The 23,969-nt window shown below is 37.8% G+C and overlaps 1 protein-coding gene across 8 annotated transcripts; it reads right to left on the minus strand.

Annotated features, from left to right (window-relative positions):
* Positions 1-2,086: 2,086 nt before the first annotated feature.
* HNRNPR (heterogeneous nuclear ribonucleoprotein R) lies at positions 2,087-22,197 on the minus strand. 8 transcript variants are annotated; one of them, XM_034423613.3, is made up of 11 exons: positions 22,067-22,197; positions 15,055-15,223; positions 13,005-13,123; positions 12,555-12,662; positions 11,028-11,141; positions 9,819-9,995; positions 9,261-9,396; positions 6,571-6,776; positions 5,469-5,618; positions 3,894-4,015; positions 2,087-3,385 (listed from the first exon to the last, which is right to left on the minus strand). In XM_034423613.3, exons 1-11 carry the CDS (start codon positions 22,139-22,141, stop codon positions 2,773-2,775), a joined length of 1,989 nt encoding a protein of 662 aa, XP_034279504.1. In that variant the 5' UTR covers positions 22,142-22,197; the 3' UTR covers positions 2,087-2,772. The 8 variants fall into 8 exon arrangements, with proteins under 8 accessions (XP_034279504.1, XP_034279505.1, XP_034279506.1 ...); XM_034423614.3 differs by having other exon boundaries at positions 15,055-15,220; positions 22,067-22,194; XM_034423615.3 differs by having other exon boundaries at positions 15,055-15,220; positions 21,150-22,151.
* Positions 22,198-23,969: the final 1,772 nt, after the last annotated feature.

Below are 23,969 nucleotides of genomic sequence, written 5' to 3' on the forward strand. Positions count from 1 at the left end.
GTATAAATCTTTGGATAAAAGTTTTTGAAGTACCAAAACTCTGGCATCAGTTTTTTTTTTCCAAAATCACCTTGGTGTCAATAATGACATTGAAGCAACTGCTATAAATGAGTGATCAAATATCCCATTTCATGATTCCTCCCCCATCTTGAAGACAAAAAGGCATGAGATTCTTGTATAATAGGAGTTTTCTTCCCTCGGATTGCTTTGATGAACAAAGGTCAAGACACAGATCAACAAAATATATTTTGGATTGCACTTGAATTTTTAGTTATTAGTAGAAGAGGATCTAAAATGTGCCATAGTGCATGGTATATAATTTTTAAGCCATAGTGCATGGTATATAATTGAAAAATTGAAAAGCCTTTAGAGCCTCTTGACTGAATATGGATACCACTGAAATATTTAGACAGTATACTTCTGTCTTTAAAATATAAAATGATATTTACTGGACAGGTGGAACTGCAGTTTGTGTTACCAATCAAGTTAGGCCAAGTATGTATGTTATGCTACTTGGTAAGGGCTACCAGAGGTTAAAAATACAGTACAGAAAATTGCATTTGCTTTTGAGGATTTTTACAGCTTAGCATTTTGGTAAGAATAACAAACACATCACAAGATTTCTCATTACAGAACAACATGTGTGTATTAAAAGTCCAATTCTTTCTAAATTCTGATTCAGATGTTTTCATATCAATACAAAACTGCTGCTTATTTTTCTAGAAAGTCTTTATGATCCATAATAATAATAAAAATAACTTATAATGACTTTTTTCATTGAGGCATATATTTAAAGCTCAGAGTTTGTTTCATAGATCAGCATACCATTCAACTGGTTTGGGGGGGGGGGTTGCTGACTGCTAAACAATTGACAAACCATTCTAAAAAAAGACTTTAAAAATTATTAAAAAGCCAGCCATGAAGCCATATAAAAGCCTCAGTATATGCATCCTGTAACTTTATTCAGACAAAAATAAATACATCTATAATAGGACTAGCAGCTACAGTATTTCATTTGATCATAATATTGGTCAGTTTCTATTAGAAAAAAACCATAGATTTTTTTTTTAAAAAAAGGCCTCCCCACTCTTAACTGGCTGGCTTTCAAAAAATAACTTTCAAAAATATTTTCTCTCAAGACAGTGAATTACAAACCCAAGAAATTATCTTCTTCACCCTCAACAAAATGTAGGAAGAAAACTACTAATTCTTCCCATCAGAAAAAGCCTGAAAGAGGGTCAGAAAAGTTTGTTTTCTCTATGATCTAATCAAATGCAAATCCATCAATAAGGGGCTATTTATTAAGAAAATTCAGGATGGCCAATCTTATAAATTTCAAATGGTTGATTTACCCCCCAAAAAATCCCAAATGCACAGCACAGGAACATAGAAAAGTGCAAAGACAACAGATGAAACAAGCATGAGATGAGAATCAAACGTATGTTAAAAATCAATACAAAATGGTTCACACAAAAAATGAATGGAATAGCCTGAGTAGAAAAAAACTAGCAATATCCCAAATTAATGGAAATTTGCATTTGAAATCATTCCTTTGACAAGATGTGAAATCTAACTGTTTTTAATAATATTAGTTATCTCTAGCATCAAGATTTTACATTTGTTTAAAAATTTACAACCAAATTCGTATCTTTGTTCGAATCAGTCTCTTGAAAGGTAAAATTGACCATGTTATTGTTGTTTTACAGTTGAGAATTATCCAATTGTGCTGGAGTTATTGGATATGATCCATATGAATAATGTGAGATAGGTTAAATTTATGGACTGTCTTCATACACAGTATATCTTTTGCAACTGACTGAAAAAGGGCTTAAATGCAAGTTTAAGCTGTTAAGAAAGCAACCAATTCACTGTTAAATGCAACCAGATTACAGTACCAATTAATACATTTCAATTTGATTTTACTGGACCTAGCACTGACTCGCATGCCACCAATGCCAGATGTTGGAAATCGCAAGAATTTTTCATGAATTTGATCACTCACATAGGCAGTTTTTTTTTAAATGTTTCTTGCAAGGATTACCAATAAAATAATCTTTTAGGACACAATGGAATTTGAAATAGGTAATGTTTTGAATAGGTTTTTGAGTTTTATTGAAATCTTACATGAACAAGAAATTGGAAATACAATCACATCAAGGAACAAATTGCCACGGATTTGACGTTTAGGCCAAACAAATTTGTAGGGCAGATTTTCAAAAAGGTGTGAAGTCATAACAATTTAAAAACACAGTTAACCTACTTCTAGGAATGCAAAACATACAATCATGTTATTTTTCAATACAAGAAAACTTAATTTTTTTTTTTATTCCTTAAAACTACGGAGACAAAAGTACTAGCTTTATTTTATGTACAGCAGAAGCCTACGTAATCTATCCCAAATCCAAAAAGAAAAGAGGGGAAAAGAAAGAAAAGAAACTGTCCAAAAACAGAAGGTTTGCAAAAATCATGATTTAACAGTGTTGCCCATCCTTGCTAATAAACTGCTAAAATGAAGCCTAAAACGATAAAAAGCATTGTTATCCCCAAACTATGTTTGGGAAATCTGCAAGCTCAGTAATGTCCAAGTGCATTTATGAGAAAAGGAGGAAAAAAAAGACTTGAATATATACATAATAGAGTGATTCTTCAGCCCAATACACATGGCAGCCAATCACTATTGAAGGATGAAACAATAAGCCAATTTTTTGGAAGGATGTAGAACTATAGCCAAATTCTTATCTTGTCAATATTCCCATGCCCTCCTTATTGGTTTTACTTCCACTGCTGCCCATATGTATCCTGATAAAATTCCTGGTTGTCATTATTGTAACCATAGTTACCGGCATAGTCTCCACCTTGTTGAAGCGGCTGCTGAGCGATAGGCTGCGAGCCCCAGTTCTGCTGGTTGTTGGTCTGACGGCGCTTGGAATCAGGTTGGTTGTACCCATCCGCTTTTCTCTTGCCTCCCACGTTGCCCCCACGATTGCCCCTGGCTCCACGAGCACCACGTCCTCTCTGCTGCTGAGCAGGGCCCCCTCTCCCGCCCCTGGCTCCTCTTGGTGGTCCCATGGGTGCCCCCCTCTGGGAATAGCCAGCTCTACCTCTTGGTGGTGGTGCTCCCCGCCCCCTAGGTGGTGGAGGTGCGCCTCGCCCACCCCTTCCTCCTCCTCCTCTTCCTCTTATAGCATAGCCATCATCATAGCCATAGTAAGGATCTTCGTAGCCACCACGGTAGTCATGATAGTCATAGCCATAATAATCATCGTAATAATCTTCATAGCCATAGTAATCTGGGGGATAGCCATAGCCGCCTCTGCCTCCACGACCTCGGCCTCTAATAGGAGGTGGCATACGAGGTGGAGGATAGTAATAATAGTCTTCATACCTAGTGAGGAGGGGGAAAAATAATAGCACATTTATTGTGTGTTTTTTTTCAACCACATCGGTCTCAAGTCTTTTTCTAGTTTAAAGAATCCAGTTTAGAAAGAGAATAACTTTTCGGAATTAAGCGGATGAGGACAAAGGAAAAGGATCCCGGCCTACTGCTTTCTCCACTGAACTTCCCAGGAAGACCACACTAGATTTGCTATGGGAGCGGTTATTTTTAAACATACTGTCGGGTTTGCTCTAAGCCATCCGCAGCTCTAAGCCATCTGACAAAATTGGCCTCCACGTCTCCAGCCCATGGGAGGAGCAGTAAGTGTGGATATTTTTGTTCTTGTTGGCACCAATTAGTACACCTTAATTTGTACCATTCTCCGGCCTTGTTACAAGTAAGAGTAAATTTCAGTAGATGGGACTGAGCAAATTAAGTGTTCCATCTGGAGGAAGGAATAATAATCTGATTGTGCCTTTACAGCTACATTTCAGTTTACTGAAATTTCAACACTTACGCAGTGCTTCTAGAGGCTTGTCTGGCAGCTTGGCGTTCTTTTCTTTTCTTATCTGGAGGCTTGGCTAACACTATTTCAATTTCTTCCCCCTCTATCTCTTTTCCGTTCATTTCATTCATGGCCTGTTTTGAGAGGGGGGGAAAAAGACATTTAAATTGTATTTGAGAACATAATGTCACTTCAGCGTTTCCCACCTTTCAGTTCCCAAGTCCAAATATTTTCCAACCTATACAATCCCAACTTTTACGTACTGCATTTCTCATTTTAGTTCTTTTGTTTCAAAATAAGACGGCAAACCTTTCCTGGAAAGAAAATGCAATACATGGGCCCTTGTAAGAAACAATGCAACAGGAAAGTCTGCAATTCTTGCCTTGCCTTTTGGGAGCATACAAGAATGAGAGGAAAGAGAAACTTTGGGGTAGACAGACAAGCAGTACAGGAGATGGAAGCCTTCTCCTAGAATTTGAAGTTGCAAGGCTCTAAATGCTATTTTGCAGCTGTAACATTTACTTTATAAAATTTTTAAAACATATTGTGAGAAAGAATAGTTTTTAAAAACAAAGAAACAGAAACCTGTAATATTAATGTATTCCACATTCCATATAGGTGCTCAATAACTCTCCCTGATTCCCCCCCCCCCCAAACAGTCATAAACTCTAAATGTCCGTCTGAGCTTCTGTAGATTTAAATCTGGGGCTCCCCAACAGTATTACCACTGTAATATCTTTTAATGCACGAAGAATTTAAAATAGATTGTTTGTCCTTTCTTCCCAAATTAGCCCCTACATGTCCCCCAGCACTTGTAGAAGGGAGTGGCAAAACCTGGAGATGGAGTTAAAAGAGGGATCAGCCTCAAATCCCTATGTTGCCATAAGTGAATTAAATCCAACCTTCCTTGAATTCTGTTGACCCTTATCTAATTTTAAGCAGGTGCTAACTGTTAGTTAAGGAGATTCCTGTGCCTAGACATGATTAGTAATAATTCACTTTAATTGAACTTTCCAGAACCTGATCTTTCACTACTGACAGAGCCCCCACCCACCCAAGAGGGGAATTAGCAAACATTAATCTGCAATGAAAGGGAGGAATCATGAAATCCAAAGTTATCTTAATCCATTAATATATTTTTTTCTATCAGTACAATACAGAAGTCAGTTATTACTTTGATTATTGAAATAAAAATGGAAGATGAAAGTTGCCAAAAGACCATTACTATGCAACCATATAGTATATTTTGTCATAATAAATCTGAGTTCAATGCAGAAAGTGGATAGAAGTTACCCTCAGAGAAAGTTTTCTTACTAAGCAAGTAAAGGAAGTCTCAGGCTGCTCCATAGGAAGATCTATGGACCATAACTATTTTTGCAATAAAGACAAAACAGTAGTAGAAGCATGTTTCTTGTTTAGAAAGTCAATGAATAAATCATAGGAACGGACAGGAAATGGTAGCACAACTACGTACAAGAGGACACCTAATTATAACTCACTCCATATTACGAGAAAAAAGTCTGCTTTTGAGAAGATATTCTGTAAGTTCTGGGTGACCTAATTTTGCTTAATAACAGTGTTACCTACCTTAACTGCTGCTCCCCTATCTTCAAAATGAACAAAAGCATAATCTTTTAATTTCTTCACTCTTTCCAGTTTTCCAAACTCTGAAAATGATTTCTCCAATATTTCCTCTGTCACTGTAGTGGCCAAATTCCTCACAAATAGAACTTTCACCTGTCAAGAAAACTGGCATTTATTTGAAATATTTTTAAGCTGTCTGTAAGGCCAAATCCCCCTTGTGCTTGAGATTATCCTTAGACAAAACAGTCAAGACACAATTATTAAACTACAGAAACCAAAGCAACTTTTGCAGTGCAATAAACTGTTTTGAGGTTACTGTCTCATTAGTGAGGATTGACAGCTTTTTCTAAGCTATAGGATACCAGAGGAAAAAAACTTGCTCCCTTTCTACCTTGTTCAGGTGGGAAGAAGTCATGGGAGCCTTAAAAAAACTCTTGGATAATGGTTTCCAGTCACGCTGCTCTGGAAAACAATCTCCACATTATCTATTCAGTCATGCAAAATTGCCCAGAGAACACTACGGCCTAAAGAAAGATTTTTAGCTACCTCGATCATAAAGAGTTTTTTCAACTCTTTATCTTTACCTTCACTATGAACAGTGGCAACTAAAAGAATAGTTAACAATGTTTACTCTATAGAAATTATTCAGTAAAACACTTCACTCCTCCCTCTTGAGATTCCATTTGGAAGATAACAATATTTCCTTTTTCCTCAATTTTAACAACCGATTTCTAAACAATAGGCAAATACTCTACTTTCTAACTCAGCTATCAAACTATTGGAAAACATAGAGTGCTGCTGAAATGGTGTGCTTCAGAATGTAATTCAGAGAAAAAGGATCCATGATAGTTAGAATAATCATATTTGAAAACACCTAGAGATTCCTTTTTACCAGATACAAATCTTATATTGTTTATATGCATAAAAACACACACATACATAATGGCACTCTTGTAAGTTTATCCCTTCTGAGTGGTCTAACCAGCCTCCCATCTCCCCTCAAGCAAGGTAAACAGGTATTCTTAGAGATAATCAGAAAGGAAAAAAATAAATCTGTTGGTGAAGTTTAATTTAGATCATGCCAATTTAGCTACTACTTTACTACCTTTGCCATGACTTCTGGATCTGGCTCCTCTACCGGGTCAGCCCATTCAACCGTCACAACATTTCCCCAGACTTTCACTTTCCCGCTCATCAACCGGCGTCGAGCTTGAGCTGCTGATTTGTGATCTTCATATTCAAGGAAGCAGAACCCCCGATTCTTCTTTTTATCATCAGGTTGATGATACAGGATTACGTCAACTAAACCCTCTGTTAAGAACAAAACATCTGATAAATTACGGAAGACTTAAAACTTTTCTCATTTGAAAAGCTAATTAAAAAAAGAGGTTTCAAGATAGACTACTAAGTATGCTGGAGACTTAATTTGCTTAACTAATGCACTGTGAAAATACACCTTTTGGGGAGCATAAAGGAAATTCTTAAGATTCTACAAAATTGCTCTTTTTACTCTATTTACTGTTGCAATACAACATTTGCTTCTGGCAGGTGATGCTCCCTGACTCAGCACAGAAATGGAAAAATCATAGCTCATGACTGTCATTTTTATAAAGTGGCACACACAGACTCATAGCCTTAACTACTACCTAACCGATATCAGGTATTCAGAATAAGGAAATATTCTTCTGAATCACTGGTAGGAATTCTACTTCAAGTGGCCTGGCTAGATTTTGATATATTATTTTGAACCATTTTTCCAAGCTTTTCTGCTACAGGAAATATGAAAACATTACTGATCTCATCACTATTTATTTCATGTACCTCATGAAAGATGCAATTGCTTGCAGTTCTGGTGCAATGTATCAATTCTTTGAGAAATGGAACTGCTGTCCTTGCTCTTTCCATCTACCATAAACAACTAAAGTGTCTTAAATTAAAAGCGTGAAAAGCGTCTCTAGTTCAAAAACTGTGCCATGTTTTTCAGAGTAAACCTTGATAGTTTATAAAGATTTTCAATTACAGAAAAAAACCTCAAAGCAAACTGGGCGTTCAAAGCTACAGAAAATGTGTATGTTGCAAGGGTTTCCGACACTTGTTGCGTCGGAAGGACCTACTGGTTGAGCCCCGGAATGGACGTCTCTCAGAAAACCATTGTCCTGTCTTGTCTTTAAATCCAGCTCTGTCTGGCTGATGGGTCTGGCCGTATGTTCTGCTGGTGACCAAAACTGGCATCTGTGACCGGAAAGGGCTGCCTGCGTGTATAGCAATGGTTCTCAACCTGTGGGTCGGGACCCCTTTGGGGGTCGAACGACCCTTTCACAGGGGTTGCCTAAGACCATTGGAAAACATATTTTCAATGGTCTTAGGAACAATTTTATGGTTGGGGGTCACCACAACATGAGGAACTGTATTAAAGGGTCGCGGCATTAGGAAGATTGAGAACCACTGGTGTATAGGATGAAGAGCACCACTGGATGTGCCCATATATTTTAGGCAAATTTTTTCTCTTGTCCCTGGTTTCCACCAGTATAGATTCTATGGACTCGCCAAACAGCTTGTTCCCCTTGACTGGGGCAGAAGCTAGCTTCCATTTATGTTTTACATCCGTCTGCCAATGGCGGAGCCAAACCAAGTATCTTACAGCTACCGAAGCTGCAATGGCTTTGGAAGTGTACTTAGCACCATTGAGATCAAAAGTATGATCCTGTTCTGATATTCTCTCAACGTCTACAGGACTGGTCTGATCCTCTTGCTTAGACATGACCTACGTTAAAGCCTCTGATATCAGAGCTTTCATCTTATTCATCAGTGCAGGTGATCTAGCTCCTGCAGTTCTGGGAGTGTATATAGCCACCGGCGCCAGTCTCCTTCTCTTTGGATGAGGTTCCCACTGATTTCCAAAGTCCTGAAACTTTCCTTGTAATTCAGACAAGGATTCATCCTCTCCCAAGCAAAGGATTGTTTGGTTTGATTGCTCACCAGCTCCCTCTGGTGTTTCAGCTCTGGCACTAATTCCTTGCTGCTTCATCTCTATTGGCTGAAATACTGAGGCGCGGGAAATTCCATTCCGCTCTGCCTCCTTTTCAGCTTTTGCAAAGCTTTTATCAATGGCTTTCTGCCTCCTCCAAGCGTCTTTCTCCTCAGCTTTGGAGGACTTGTTGGAAAATAGAGGCTTTCCTCTCATCTCAAGTGTTGCTCCTCTTGTAGCCGCTCTGGGCCCCTCTGAGTTTATGAAGGTTTCATGCTTATTTAGCATTTCATTATTTTTAGACATGATTTAAGTTGTTATAGTCTAGTGTATTATTTTCCTGTCAACCAGATTTCTTTTTTAGATACATATTTTTATTGGCATTTTTTTTTAATCTGTAAACCTCCCGCAGTCACCGGGAAATCTGGTGGCCTCTAATTTTAGAAATTAAGCTACATTAAAGTGACGTGGTAGCTCAGAGGCTAAGACGCTGAGCTTGTTGATCGAATCCCTAGTGCTGCATAACGGGGTGAACTCCTGTTACTTGTCCCAGCTTCTGCCAACCTAGCAGTTCGAAAGCACGCAAAAAAAATGCAAGTAGAAAAATAGGTGGGAAGATAACAGTGTTCTGTGCACTTTTGGCGTTTAGTCATACTGGTCACATGACCATGGAGACGTCTTCGGACAGTGCTGGCTCTTTGGCTTTGAAACGGATAGGCACTGCCCCCTAGAGTCGGGAACAACTAGCACATATGTGCAAGGGGAACCTTTACCTTTACCTAAAATAAAGCCATTTTTTACAGAAGCACATGCCCGCATCTCCTTACCTGTGACTTTGCTGAATTCTTCTAGTATATTCTCCTTTGTTTTGTTTTTTGGAATTGATCCAACAAATAGCCTATTATTTGCCACTGAGATGCATACACCAAGGTGTTTTCCTGGCCGGATTTCATAGTTATCACACTGAAAGAAAAATAATTGAACATTTCCCATGAACTTTCAGCTTATTAAAATACAGATACCAGCAAACTCTACTGGCCTATATTGATTAAATGACTAGATGTTTACATTATTTAGTAGCATTTCCATCTTTGCATGCCCAAACTAGAGTTTTAGAAACTCTAAGATTTAAAGTTTCCAATAAAATATATTTTGCTATTTATTTAAAATTTGCATGCCACCCAGCTCACCATCAAGCAACTTATATATTGCAGCCAATATTATCTATAAATACAAAAAACACCCAAGCAGGATCAGTTTTAACTGAGAAAAAATAGGGAGAAAAGTGAGACTATACAGTGTATCTTGCTCTAAGTTTCTAAATTGTAAGGTGAACACTTACTTTTTAATTTGCACCATACTTGGTCTTATGGCAGAACACTCACCAACTTAACAGCTTCCTGTGCTGCATCTTTGGTACAAAATGTGATGAAAGCATAGCCTCGGTTCTGTCCAGAAAGTGGATCCATCATGAGTCGCAAGTCCCAAATGGGGCCTGCCTTTTCAAAGAGTGGCACCAATTCATCTTCGTATAAGTCTCTAGGAATTTTTCCAACAAAAACCTGAAGGAGAATTAATACTTATTAACAAGAACTAAAAGGTACTTTAGAGCTTTTAATCTGGTCATGAATATGCAGTTTTATAAACATTATAATGAGTTAATTAGAGGTAGTTAATATGAGTTTCTCTCTCTCCAATTGCTAATTTATTCCTCCTATCGAATTACACATAATTTGGGGTGCCCTGGGAGCTGCAGTCAGGGCTTTCATAGGCCATATGCAGTACACCCAGTATCACAGTATAGTCCTCATTATGAATCTTGCACCTTTGCACAGAAAGGTAACTGAAAACAGTCATAAATATGAACTGCTTCAAGTATCATAAACCATAGTCTTACAAGAGAAAAGAGCTTTTGAAAACACTTCTATCACTACATCACACATACTTTAATTCTGATATCACTACTGCTAAAAGCAGGTTATTACTATTCAACAATCCACCTCCATCTCCTAGAGAAAACTATTTTGCAATTTCCATCAGTCTTAGTAACTTTAAAGTTAGTAATGGTATCTTTGATGAAGCTAAATTTAACTTAATGATTTACTTGTCTCTTAATTTATGAAATACAGGTAGTTCTCAACTTATAGCCATTTGTTTAGTGACTGTTCAACATTACACCACCACTGAAAAAAGTGACTTATGACCAGTTTTTGCGCTTAAGACTGTTGCAGCGCCTCAGTGATCACATGATCAAAATTTGGGCACTTGGCAACTGGCATGTGTTTATTTCAGTTGTAGTATCCCAGGATCACGTATCGCCATTTGCGACCTTCCCAGCTGGCTTCTGATGAGCAAAGTCAATGGGGAAAACCAGATTCACTTAATGACCACATGATTCATTTAACAACCGCAGTGATTCAGAGGCTGTAAAAATGGGACACAACTCACTTAACAACTGTCTTGCTTAGCAACAGACATCTGGGGCTCCATTGTAGTTGTAAATTGAGGACTATCTGTAATCATTCCAATTTGTTTATTTAGTATAATTAAGGTCAAAATAATCTTATTTAGACATATAAACTGCATATGCAAACCTCTGTTCCAATGCCAGGCTGAGATCCTGAGTAGACAGTATCTGGGGGAGGGCCACCATATTTCCGTTGTCCTGTGGTCACATCCAAAGTATAACTAGTTCGTTCTAACAAAGCCTGAATTTTTAAAAGAAAAAAAAGAGAGAGAGAGCAAGAGGCTTTTAATGTCAATAGGGGAAAAACAACACTTCACCTCAAGGAACTCTTTCAACAGAACATTTTCCCCACTGCTTCATATTCTAGAACGGGGTCTCCAACTTTCAACTCCCAGAGAGGAATTCTGGGAGTTGAAGTTGGAGACCCCTGTTCTAGAACTCATTTGCAAAATTTAATTGCTTGCAAGAGAAACGCAGAACATCAACTAAGGATGGTAAAACCCGTCATTTTTGCTACTGACAGAATTATATCTGTCTGATAAATTTCTTCTTAACATGCCACTGAAGAGTTTCTAACATGCTAACATCACAATCATGCTTAGTGGGGTTGCATTTCATGTCTTATTTCATTCATTCATTCATTCATTCATTCATTCATTCGTTCGTTCGTTCGTTCGTTCGTTCATTCATATTTCTTAACTGCTCATCTCCCTCAGAGAAAGGCTCTGTGCAGTGTACAATATAATTAATAAAATTAAGATTTAAATCAGCGTATTTTCAGATTTTAAAAAATTAAGGTTTTAAAGATAACATTATAAAATTTCAAAAAGTGAAAACTTCCCAAGACAGAGAGGTTAGCAGTTAATACACATGGGGTGGGGGTGTCTCATGGGGCTGGCCAGTCCTACGGTTGTGTGGGCCTCTGTGTCTCCCATGCAAGGCTTTACAGTCAAGTTTTGACCCCTTTGCAGGCCTTTCATTTCCCACTGCAACAAGAATACAGTAATGATAGCAAAGCCAAGTAAATAAAAGGAATTAATGCTGAATGTGAACAAAATCCTTTTCTAATGTTCTTTGGCCAACTTTGTGGCTTTTGTGAGATCAGTTATGGGGTGCCAGATGCTACTCCCCCAGTGCCTCCAAGGTGCAGTATTTAGTATTTTCTATTAAGCTTGCCAGTTATTTCTCCGTGGCAGGCTGAAACTTTACTTCTATCATATGCACTTTGCTGAAGGCACAAAATCTTGACTAAGGGGAAGGTGGCTAACAATGGGCAAGAAATAAATAGCCTTGTCATGCTCTCCAAATTGGAAAAATTTTGAAGACAGGGGATTTCCAATCTTTATTATCAGGCACTAAAATAGTGCATGCAATAGAACAGCTACATATGTTATGCTAAATATACAGCTGCTAGAAACTGAAAATCTTCTCAGCACCCATTTTTTCCCCTATAAAATCCTAAAATTTGCAAAATTTATGTTAGAAGGCAACATTGTCTTATATTTTAGATATTTCTGCCAATCTACATTTGTAATAGTAATAGTTCATTATAAAAGGAACTAATGGAGGAATTCATTTTCTGATACAGTTCTTTACTCCTGAGAATAAGTTCCACTTTTATTTGCTTTCCTATTAATACCTGTGTATATATTACCTTAATTTTTGCTTCGTCTGGCCCTTTTGTTGATTCTTGTACTTTGCTTCCTTGTTTCTCTCTCTGTCTATAAGTCTTCATAACTCCACATAAAAATGCACTTTTGTTCTGTGGATATAATTAATGAAAGAAGTGAAGCAGAAGGCATTAAAAAATAATCTGAAGTCACTGAAGCTTAATAACGCTTAGTTATGTCCTGAGCCAGTATCTTGAATATAATGTCACTTGATATATTAATATTAAAACAAACCAGCAGTTCAATTACCAGGCTAATACGAGGCACTAATATTCACATGCAATGCTATATTTTACTTTTAATATTTGAATGGAAACACAGTCTTGCTGTGGAAAAAAAAAATTAAATCTGAATTCAGGCACGTTTGTTCATATTTGTTGCGCCACACCACACTGTGGGCTTATTTGTTCACACCGCAGAAGCTCTTACCTTACCTGTACATGCGACAGGTCACTTTCCTTAAATTGCTGTAATACAGAGAGGGCGCCTTCTTCGTTAAATTCCCTGAGAGCATCTATTGCTCTCTCATCAAGATCAACATAAGATACCAATCCTAAAAAAATTAAAAATAGAAAAACATTACAGGTTCCTATTTAATTATATAAAGACAAGTTAGTTTCAAAAAACCTACTGTGCTTTGTTAAAATCAAAATAATATTAATTAACTAATTAATAATGTCATACTACAGGTTAAAAATTATTTTCCCACAAATTTTGGAATACTTTTGGAAGCAAAATAATCTTACATATCAGGGTTTGAAATAACAGGCTCTAGCTCAGATTTCTAAAAACAAAATCGGTTTTCAGAGCTTTTAAGTTTTTTTCCCCTTTCGAATGGAGCCATTACAAGTCATAGATAAGGAAACAATTCTATCATTTCACCACAATGTGCTGCACCACTTACTTGGAATAATTTGTAAAGCCCACTTCCCACTCTTCATCAGAAAATGCCCCCCCCCCCCCCGTGTTTACAAAAAGTAGGTATTACAATTACTATTTTTTGTTTTTGCCATCCCTTTCCTCTCCATTATTTCGAGCCCTGTTATGCACTTTCAATACCTTAATTTTAAGCGCATAGGTACAGACCTACAGTTACAGTAGGTACAGCTACAGTAGGACTAGCCCTGATACACATACACTGAAAGCTTTGGATACGGTTTCTTCTCTATAATGAAAGACTTAGAAGTACATATTATAAAAATGTAGAGCATTGCAAGTTCCATTAAATTTGCATTTAAATGGTGAAATGTCAGATATTGGCACAATCTTTCAAGAAATATAATGTACGTGTTTTTAATATTTAAAGTTTTTAATACTGAAACACCCTACTCTAAAGCACAAAATATAGTAGCAGAGTCATGAGATTGCAATTTCAGAGTTGTTCTTGCATGGTGGAAAGCCCCTGCATCACTTATACATGGACAAAACTCAGATGATTAAAAATCATGAAAATATTTTTAATTATCTAGGCATGAAATGAGAAGTATCCAACTGCATTAACAGACCCAAGTGGGTTAAAATGTTAAATTTTACACATGAAGATACATCTCTACGAATATATTGAAGCCAGGCAGTAAAGTTTTAGTATGAACTTGTATCTTTACATTCCCTTTTCGAACAACTATACTCAAGCCACTATGTGAATATCAGCTTAGTTCAACCCTAGAGAAGTATCTCTCTAAGGAGACAGCACTACCGTATCAGACATTCATTGGCACTGTCTTTGGAGACAGATTACCACCTGAGTCAAAATACCATCATAATAAAGACGGACATGGTATTCTTTTGAATTATCTTAAACTTGCAAAAAACATTCTAGGACTTTAGAAAAAGAAGACAGGTTAAATCTTCTCTATGAAATATTTGAGGCAAGGGAATGAAGGAATTCTATTTACTTATCTAACTATATTCGCCACACACAAACTAAAGAAGAGAAATTGTCTCTTTTCACAGCAAAAGGGTAGGTGCATCCTAAAATTCTTTTGTGTTCTCTCTTTTTAAAATACACAAGCCACTTGCTCCAAGTAAGATAAATATGATTCAAGCAATTATCATAAAACTGAATACTTCAGTATGATGACTTAATTAAAACTATTCACTAGGCTATAGACAAACATATAGACTCAAAGCAAGCCAAGCAAGCTACTTCCCCTCCTTAAACCACCTACTGAAATACTATGTTTAGCCTAAGTACCATAAATTGGTGATGGTAGCAAAGTAGAAGCAAATTATTATAATGTTGAAAAAAAAATTACAGTTCAGTAGGCAGCAAAGTCCTCTTTTACTTGGGAGAGTCTATGAAACAGTTAGTGTCCTAAAGACCTATGGTACTGTCGATATATTCAACCTCAAAGTGAAAGCAGCAGTACATTCATAGCTACACAGTGCAAAATATAGCAGTTTTCATCTTTAAAGCCTAAAAATTTTGATTTTTTTTTGCCTTCACTTTTATAACCAATCAGAAACAAGAAATGCATATTATACCTGTCTGAAATATTTCATCAAGTCTTTCTGCCACCTTCTGTGGGAGGCCTGCCTCTATCAGTGTCTTGTAGTGTTCTGTGTGAGTAACACTGGAAGTATCCATTGGTTCTTCCTCTTCTTTTAACTGTACCGCATTACCATTCACCTGATTAGCCATTTTATTATGCTGCTGGAAAAAATTCAGGAGCTATATTACATAAAGCCAGAAATAACTAATTTGAAGGACAATGCATTTATCTAAACTAACTGTAAACATACTGCCAGTGACTTGCATTAACTCTTTATTTAAAGCCTTTATAATACAACTCGCCTAATTTCAACAGAAAATACAGTCCTGAAATACTGTGGAGTATGTACACAGAAAAATGAACAATTTTAAGTGTACTTCATGAAGTACACTTCATGTACAAAGAATCTACTTTTTATTTTTGTGTGATTAATTTGTATTATCATTAAGGGGGGAAGGATACTGGAATGCACAAATATCTGCCATTATTCCCTTGGCCTCACAGAAATTTTTGATCCGTTTATTCAATACAAAGTTCTACAAGGCCAGCTAAATATACAAATGTCAATCAATACTTGCTTTCCATCTTTCCCATATTTTTCTGGCTTCCTTCCATACTCAAAATCAATATTTTGTTACATAAGAGACACCATACAGCTTCAACACACTGATTTCCATAACTTTTTTTTTTTTAAAAAGAATATGCCACATTAAGTTTGCACAAGTAGAACAGTCAATAAACAAATTGCACATCACATACCAACAAGATGAACGTGTATTAAACTCTGCATGTCACATATTAGAGATTAAAGGAAAGACTGCACCTTCAATTTTTAGTATCAATAGGAAAGATTTGATGCACAGGTCAGTAAGATGGCAAATATCAATTTTTAAAAAACCACTATCTTTTCAAATGATTTTTGTGGATTTTTCTAATTCCTATTTGATGGTATTGATCTGGAGTTTGTTATTCGGCCACAACAGACAGGCAATATAAACCCTGCTAAGATAAAGATTGACTGTGTCATATTAGCAGAAAGATAAACAACCTTGAATTTACTGAAACATTCAATTCAATTTAAGATATATAGAATGAAGGTTATGACTTTTAAATTATGAATACTATAACTAGCTCTTCATATACTTCATGCAACTTAAAGATCCCTCCAAACAGAAGCATTCATTATAATTAGAAGCAAGTCAAAATAAAAACCCATACTCCAGCTTGCTTTAAAACAATCACTACATCAATGTCAAAAAACCATTTAGCAAGCCATAATCATAAAACTGCAGAACTTGCATTACAATATGAATTTTGGTTGCAGATATCAGTATACTATACTACGAGCATATTAAATACCATTAATTTCTACTATTTTTGCAAAATGTCCAATAAATCTTACATTTCTTTCAAACTGCAGCATTAAGTTTTAAATCACAGCCCTAATTTATAATACTTCATGTCACTCAAAATCAGTGTATTTAGACAACAAAAGCTGTACTGAGTGGCAGGGTTCCAAGTAACACCCTCAATGTATATAAACTGGTTTTATACCAAGCACCCCGAACTTGATGCTTTCCAGATGTGTTGGAGTACAATTCCTATCACCTCCTAAGATAACATCTGTATCCCATTAGTTTGAGGGTATCTAACAATGAAAAACAATTTCTCACAAATAATTAAGGTTATTTCTTGTAACAGCACAGTAATAGGGATATGCAAAGGATGGATACCCTCTTGGGTACCCAGAGAGAACAGAGGCATGAGGTCTTCCATAGTGGGGGAAAAGCAAGGCCATCAACAGCAGCTATGAGGAAAGAAATATGGGGAGAAAGCAAGATACACTGGCTGTGCTTAAATTCAAGCCAAGTGGCAACTACTCAAAAGGAAGGAGAAGAAGGGAAGAGAGGTTTTGCCTTATTCACCTCATAAGATATCTCTGCATTTTTTTTCTAAGTTAAAACACAGAACAATCAAAATGATCTAATTTTGAGCTTGGATGAGGCTGGACCACATCCTATCCGGGAATGTCCCTTAACTCCCACATTACAAGGTGTTTGTCTCATAAGTAGAACATATTTTCTGTTTTGTGCCTAGTTCTACTCAGTAGTACTGTACCCTCTTATGGTACTATTGCCTCAATAGAAGCTTTTCCGAACCTTCTGACAGAATTATTTTGATTTATAACTTGCATATGGCTTCACATATCTTAAATGAGGAACATAATTCAAGATGAACAAAAATTAAATAGTTTTATAGCGATAACAGCAAGACTATTATCCAACAAAGACTGATGTGAATTTGATCAACTTAAACAATACACATTTCTTCCGGATATTTTTGTTGTTCTAATGACAGAAATGCCCTTTAAAGTCTCTTCCAAAACAAAACGGCAATGCTACCAAAGTAAAGGTAATCTCTGAAGAAAATATTTGGAGAACAAAAAAGAACAAGAGAAAAGTACTTATTCTAAAACAATCTTCATCAAACTGCTGCTGTCTAGTTATGAAGTACAATTCCCATTATGACAGAAATGAGTTTTTCCCAACTAATAAGTACCAAAAGATTATTGGTGCACTCAATTCACATTACACTTCCTCAATGTAAAAAGATTTAGAAGATTCTTTATTCAAATAAGTCTACAAAGTTTTATTGGTATGAAGGGTTACAATATGAATACAGGTTTACCAAGAAATAACTCAAGATCCCACTACTCTCGCTATAAAAACATTCTTTGAAATGGGAAAAACCAATATCTAAATAAATAATCAAAGCAAACTTGCACAGAATATCAGCAATAAGCAACTCAAGAAAGGTCTCTAACAAATATGCACTATCTTCATCATTATACTGTATTAGCAAAACCTTATGTGTTTAACTGATATCTCACTTTTTGTCACAGAAGCTCCAGGCAATGAACACAGTCCCTTCTGCTATTTTTCCCAACAAGTCTGTGAAGTAAATGGGGCTGAATGAAAATGACTGGCCCAAATCACTCAGTTTCTTTGACTGAGGGTGGACTAGAAGCCTCCCACCCTTAGTCCATCATCTTAACCTGGTGTTTCTCAACAATGGCAACTTTAACATGGACTTCAACTCCCAGAATTGCCCACACATCTTAAAGTTGTCAAAAGTTGAGAAATACTATCTTAATGGAATAATATACTAGTTCTCATGGTGACAGAAGGTGCCAAAGATCTAAGGGTCACTGAATTATCAGTTTCACACAGAACTTTAGTGTTCTCCATATGTAGGAATTCACTATTATTTTGGCTTATATTAGAAAATACAATTTGTCTTAAAGTACAATGAGAGTGCCAATTTGATGTGGTGGTTAAGGCATTAGGATAGAAACTGGGAGACTGCCTTTTCTAATCCGGCCTTAGGCACAAAGCCAGTTGGGTGACCTTGGGCCAGTCCCTTTCTCTCAGTTCTAGGAAGGAGACTACTTCTGAAAACTTTGCCAAGAAAACTGCAGGGATTTGTCCAGCAGTCTGAGAATAGGACACAACTGAACGGAAGAAAAAAAAAAAGAGATAACTAAGAGTATTCTTCAAACATTTAAATTGCAGTGCTGTTTCCATAAATATAGCCCAGATTATTTGTGTTTTGTAACAGAACATTTTTGATACATTATTCTTAGACATAACCAAGACCTCATGTAGCCCCAGTGATTGCAGAGGAATAATATTAATTCTATTTAATTTTAAAGAAATGCAAATGTAGGGAAATCAAGTTTAATTTTTGTCTGTGCCATTGGAATTGATCTGTAATATGCCATTAAAAGCCACGTAAACGTCTTGAATCACTCTGCCAATTAATATGTCCCTCCACTAATAGATATTAAATAAACTAAGTTCACACACTATGCTTAATAATAATCATGGTTCACAAGCTACTGTACCTGGATTTATACAGCATGCTATGCCAACACTAAAGAAATATTGATTAGTGCATCAAGTTAACCCATCAGAAATAAATAATCTCATTCAACAAAGATCTAGAGAAGCTGCAGATATACACATACAATAGTTTTTCAGCCTTCTACTATGGAAGAACAGGGCTTGCACCACCTACAGCAGTTGTTATCAGACCTCATATGACTTTCTGTTATCATGCTTGTGCCTCCTCCATAAACTTTTGACTTCACACTATGCTTTTGGCAACACCCAAGACAAGTAGCTAGAGGATGATCTGGTTTTTCACTCCCAAGTCTGGAAACTAGGCAAGATGCAGACAAGACCTCTGACTTTTCTTTCACTTCATTGGACAGGAACTATTTTGCCTCTCATATCTCACCCAAGTTCTAAACTTAATTACTGCACTTTGTGGCACACTTGACAGAGTACTTAAAAGAGTACAGTGCAATGTCAGAAATGACATGCATAAGCAGGATACTGAAGAAGCCTGAGAATGCTTCATTTATAATACCAAACTCTACATTTCTTTCACTTCTGCAAACTAATCAGCAAACTAATCCTATCCTCCAGACTGACTAGTTGTCATTCTGCTTTCCATTTCTGTTTCTGCATTTGCACTTATTACAATCCCTCAGCAAAATCTATGTGCTACTATATCCTACAAAATTGGTGGTATAGTGAAGAGATGTTTGCAAGATGAATTCTGTTTTGCGAGGCCACCTGAAAGATCTATTATTAAAGAATGTCTTCTGTACTTTATTGTTACATGAAGAATGGCAACTCACCCTAAAAGATTGATGCTCTAGCCACACTATTTCAGTTGTACAAGTGCAGCCTGATTGCTTGTCCTGTTGTAAGAACAGGGATTCTGACTGCATCCATGCAAGACTGTATAACCATAACCATATCTATTCAAAATACATTCTCAATTATCTGAACTACAGCCCTAATTGCTATCTTATCCAGCTCAACTGCTTCTTGGCATGGCTCTATTTTGATTTTAAAAAACAAATGCATGTCCTAAGACAAGGGAAGTAACACAAAGTTTATTTTTTTAAAAGCTAGCAACAGCTCTACTACATTAAATTACCTCAAAATTTAATCAACAGCATTAAAGTCAATAAAGTTGCAACATACCACAAGTCCTTATTTTGTCCACAGAATGCCAAATAGCTATCAATCAATACTAATTTTAAAAATCATGATTTAATTTATCCTCATAAGACAACAAAGTTTGAAGAAATGATGAAGGAAATTTAAATTAAAAATGGAACTGCTGCAGCTTTGCCAACACACATAAAATTTCCAAATAAGATGTACTGTATATGCTATTAACTGCAGAAGCATAAGCTATATTGACAAAAAAAATACATATGGAATGTTTTGGCAGCAGAAAGTTATTCAGTTATTCAAATTTCCCAAATGGAAAGTTTAGAACCCAAAAGAATACTGCATAATTCAAGATTTACAGAGGGTCTTAAAATTTCAGGTTGACAAGAATTTCAAAAACTATGTCAATATACTCTGCTTTGAAATAGCAGGATTAGACAGTAAAGGTATGGAAACGCTGATCAAACCATTTACTGAGGTGTAATCTGATTTTCTGCAAATATACAGCCTTCAAAGCATTCTATGGTATCATCTTTAACCTCTACAGTACCACTAACCTGAGTGAAATAGGAATGTAAACTTAAAACATCCAACACTTCTTAATGTACCACAGTGCTGCAATATTACACACAGAAGAAACTTAACTCACGCAGAAATTCCTATGCCAAATAGCGCAGCTCTGTCCCAATGAGAAGCATCAGCTTTCCATTTTTTTGGAAACAACTTTCAAGCTTATTAGTAAGCTTGACTTTCACTAAGTGTTCGATCTTTTTATTCTTGATGAACGTATTTTATTCTCCTTATGTACACTGAGAGCATGTGCACCGAAGACAAATTCCTTGTGTGTCCAATCACACTTGGCCAATTAAGAATTCTATTCTATTCTATTCTATTCTATTCTATTCTATTCTTCTATTTTATTCTATTCTATTCTGCCTCACCGTTTTCTCAAGAACGAGAATTATCATCCCTTCGCCTTCTGTCCATTCTCAATTTGACAGCATTAAAAAAAAAAAAACACCACCACCCACTGAAATAACTTCAGATTATTCATTACCAGAGATGGGCGTGTAGAAAAGTAACTGGAAAATTATATCCCGCAGCCTTTTTTTAAAAAAAATGTGAAAGCCGCATCAGAGATTCCAACAGGGGAAGAAAAAAAAAATAGCACGTTGCAGCCACTGTTTATTTTTGTATGGGTTTTTTTTTTCGGAAATCAGTGCTTCAACGCCGTCGTCCTACAGGCCGATCCACACCGCAGGTTTACCGGCCAGCGAGCCCCACCGATCTCAAGCCCGGCGCCTACAAGCCTTGCCATCGTACCCGTCCATCCCTCGCGTGTTTATGATTTACGGTTCGGCCCGCTGATTTTCCACCCGGGCTTCCTCCTTAGGAAGGAAAGCAATCCGGTTTAAGTGCAGCCTCCGGGCGGGCAAGGCTTCAACCTGGCCTTTCACCCGCGCGAAAGGAGAACGAGGGGCGAAGAGCCGAGGGTTGCTTTTTACCCGGCGGTTAAACGGGACGGGCCCCGCCAGAAGCAAGTGCCTCAAACGTGGTGCGGAGCCGCCCCCCTTCCTCCGATCGAGGGGAAGAGCCGGGTGAGGCCCAGGCGGGAAGGAGGCCGGCCGTTCATTCTCTCTTCGCTCCCCGGTCGCAGCCAAGGCCCAGCGCGCGAGGAATCAAGCCGACCGACCTTCAGCGGGCCCCCCCCCCGGCGAAAACGGGGCCTTTCCTCTCACCAGGCGATGCGGCCACAAAAGGCTCCTGGAGCGCCGTCGCAGCGCCGCCTGGGCCTCGCCCTGCCGGCTGCTTCCCCGCCCACCCTCCTCCTCCTCCTCCTCCTCCTCCTCCTCCCCATCCGACGCAAGACACACGCGCGGCTGCCGTCGCTGCTGCTGCCACCGCCTCCTCCGCCTCCGCCTCCGTCGCCGCCGCCGGGTTGGCTCGGCCGGGCGCGTCCTTGGCAAGACTCACCGGAGCGGGACCTGCGCGGCGCGGCTGGAGCAGCGGCTGCAAATGGCGCGCGCTCCTCCTCTTCCCTCCCCTCATGGAAGGCCGGAGCGATCCCGGCAACGCGAGGGGTTTCCCGGAACTGTTTCCAGGGACTGAGTTCGGCGGGCCAATCGGAACGCAGGGTTTCAGAAGGACAGAAGCAGCTTTCCTATCGGCGCCGGGAGGCTGGACCCGACCGTGGTTTTTCTAGCCAATCGGGCCGAGGGCGCCCGTCTGGCCAATCCGCTCAAGCGAGAGAACTATGGCGCGCCGGTAAGGTCGAAACGGAGAGAAGGAAAGAAAAAGCCGGGATTTCCAAACACCCCTCCCCCCCTTTTTTTCATTGTCCCGCTCCGAACGTAGCTTAATTCGTACCTGAGGGGACCCGGGATTAACCGCTTCAGCCTTAATTGGCTACCAAAATGTCTCCTTCAAGGGAGAAAGCTAGCCTCTCACGGCCAAAACTAGACCGAGAGTTCTTGACAAGCTAGTCTTCTATCTGCAGAGAAGACATAATACCAAATTTTTTAAAAAATACTTCTATTCTGTGCAGCTGAACTAATAGTCTCTCATTCGGCAAGGGAATCCTGCGTTTTTATTCTGGAAAAACATTCAAATTGAAACTTATTTATTTTATTTATTTTATTTTTGATTTATATGCCGCCCTTCTCCGGAGACTCAGGGCGGCTTACAATGCGTTAAGCAATAGCCTTCATACTTTTGTATATTTATACAAAGTCAGCTTATTGCCCCCACAAACTGGGTCCTCAATTTACCCACCTTAGAAAGGATGGAAGGCTGAGTCAACCTTGAGCCTGGGGAGATTCGAACCTGCCATATCCGTCATCTGATCATGTTGGTAATCCTATTTTTGCCAACAGCCCTATGAAAAAGTGCTGCCGAGTTTTGTCCAAACCAGTCCTTTAGGTTTTGAAGCCAGGGTCATCTTCTTCTGCCTGGACCTCGTTTGCCTTCAATCTTTCCCTGGAGGATTAAGTGAAGGATGCCGTATTTTTCTGGGTGTCGCATCACATGTCCAAAATATTCTAACTTTAGCTTTTTAATGGCTTTGATGATTTCCCTTTGCTTATTCAGGCGGCTTATCACCTCATTTGTGATTTTATTACCCCCGTTTAAATTGAAACTGCAGTTCTAAATACATTTATTAGGAAGTAAACCCCACTGGACAGTCTTGATGTATTGGTGGAGGTGCTGACCAAAACGCCAGATTGAATTTTAGGCCTCCCATGAAAACCAGTTGGGAATTATCTCAGTCCAACCTAGTTTAAAAAGTTGTTGTGGGAAAATATAAAGCAGGATTATGAAATACTGTATATTTACTGCTTCACGTTATATGTATACTTTGTGTGTGTGTATAGGGTGGAATAAAATCTAAGAGGCTGCAATGTAATCTTGATATTTTTCCTCAATGATGCTGTGTTCATTGGTGTATCCTAATGACAGATTAGATCCATATTTTAATTTATTATATATTGATTATATTAAAATATTATTTCTGATCAATTTTTCATAATCACTGTGCATTTTGTTAACCGTTTGATCTGTAAAATAAACAAGTCTTATCTGTAGCCTTCATTTTGGATTATCATTTTTCCAGATTTTTGGCTTTAAAATATAAGATATTGTAGTTAATTTTTCCTCTGAATTTATTTAGATATTAGATTTTTGTGCTGTCCATCTTGTCTAGAAACCTTAGACTTTTCATCACCTTTCTTCTCTTTGGAGTCACACTAGGAGAAGGACACATTTTTTCCCCTCATTTCTTAACCTCTAGGTTGATAAACTGCTAATAATGCTTGAAGGTTATTCTGCCCCAATAAATGATTACTATTTCCACATATACAAATAATAGCTTCTGTAACGT

Source organism: Pantherophis guttatus, chromosome 10 (genome assembly GCF_059756535.1).
Source record: "Pantherophis guttatus breed Tessera chromosome 10, ASM5975653v1, whole genome shotgun sequence".
In the NCBI taxonomy this organism is placed as follows: Eukaryota; Metazoa; Chordata; class Lepidosauria; order Squamata; family Colubridae; genus Pantherophis; species Pantherophis guttatus.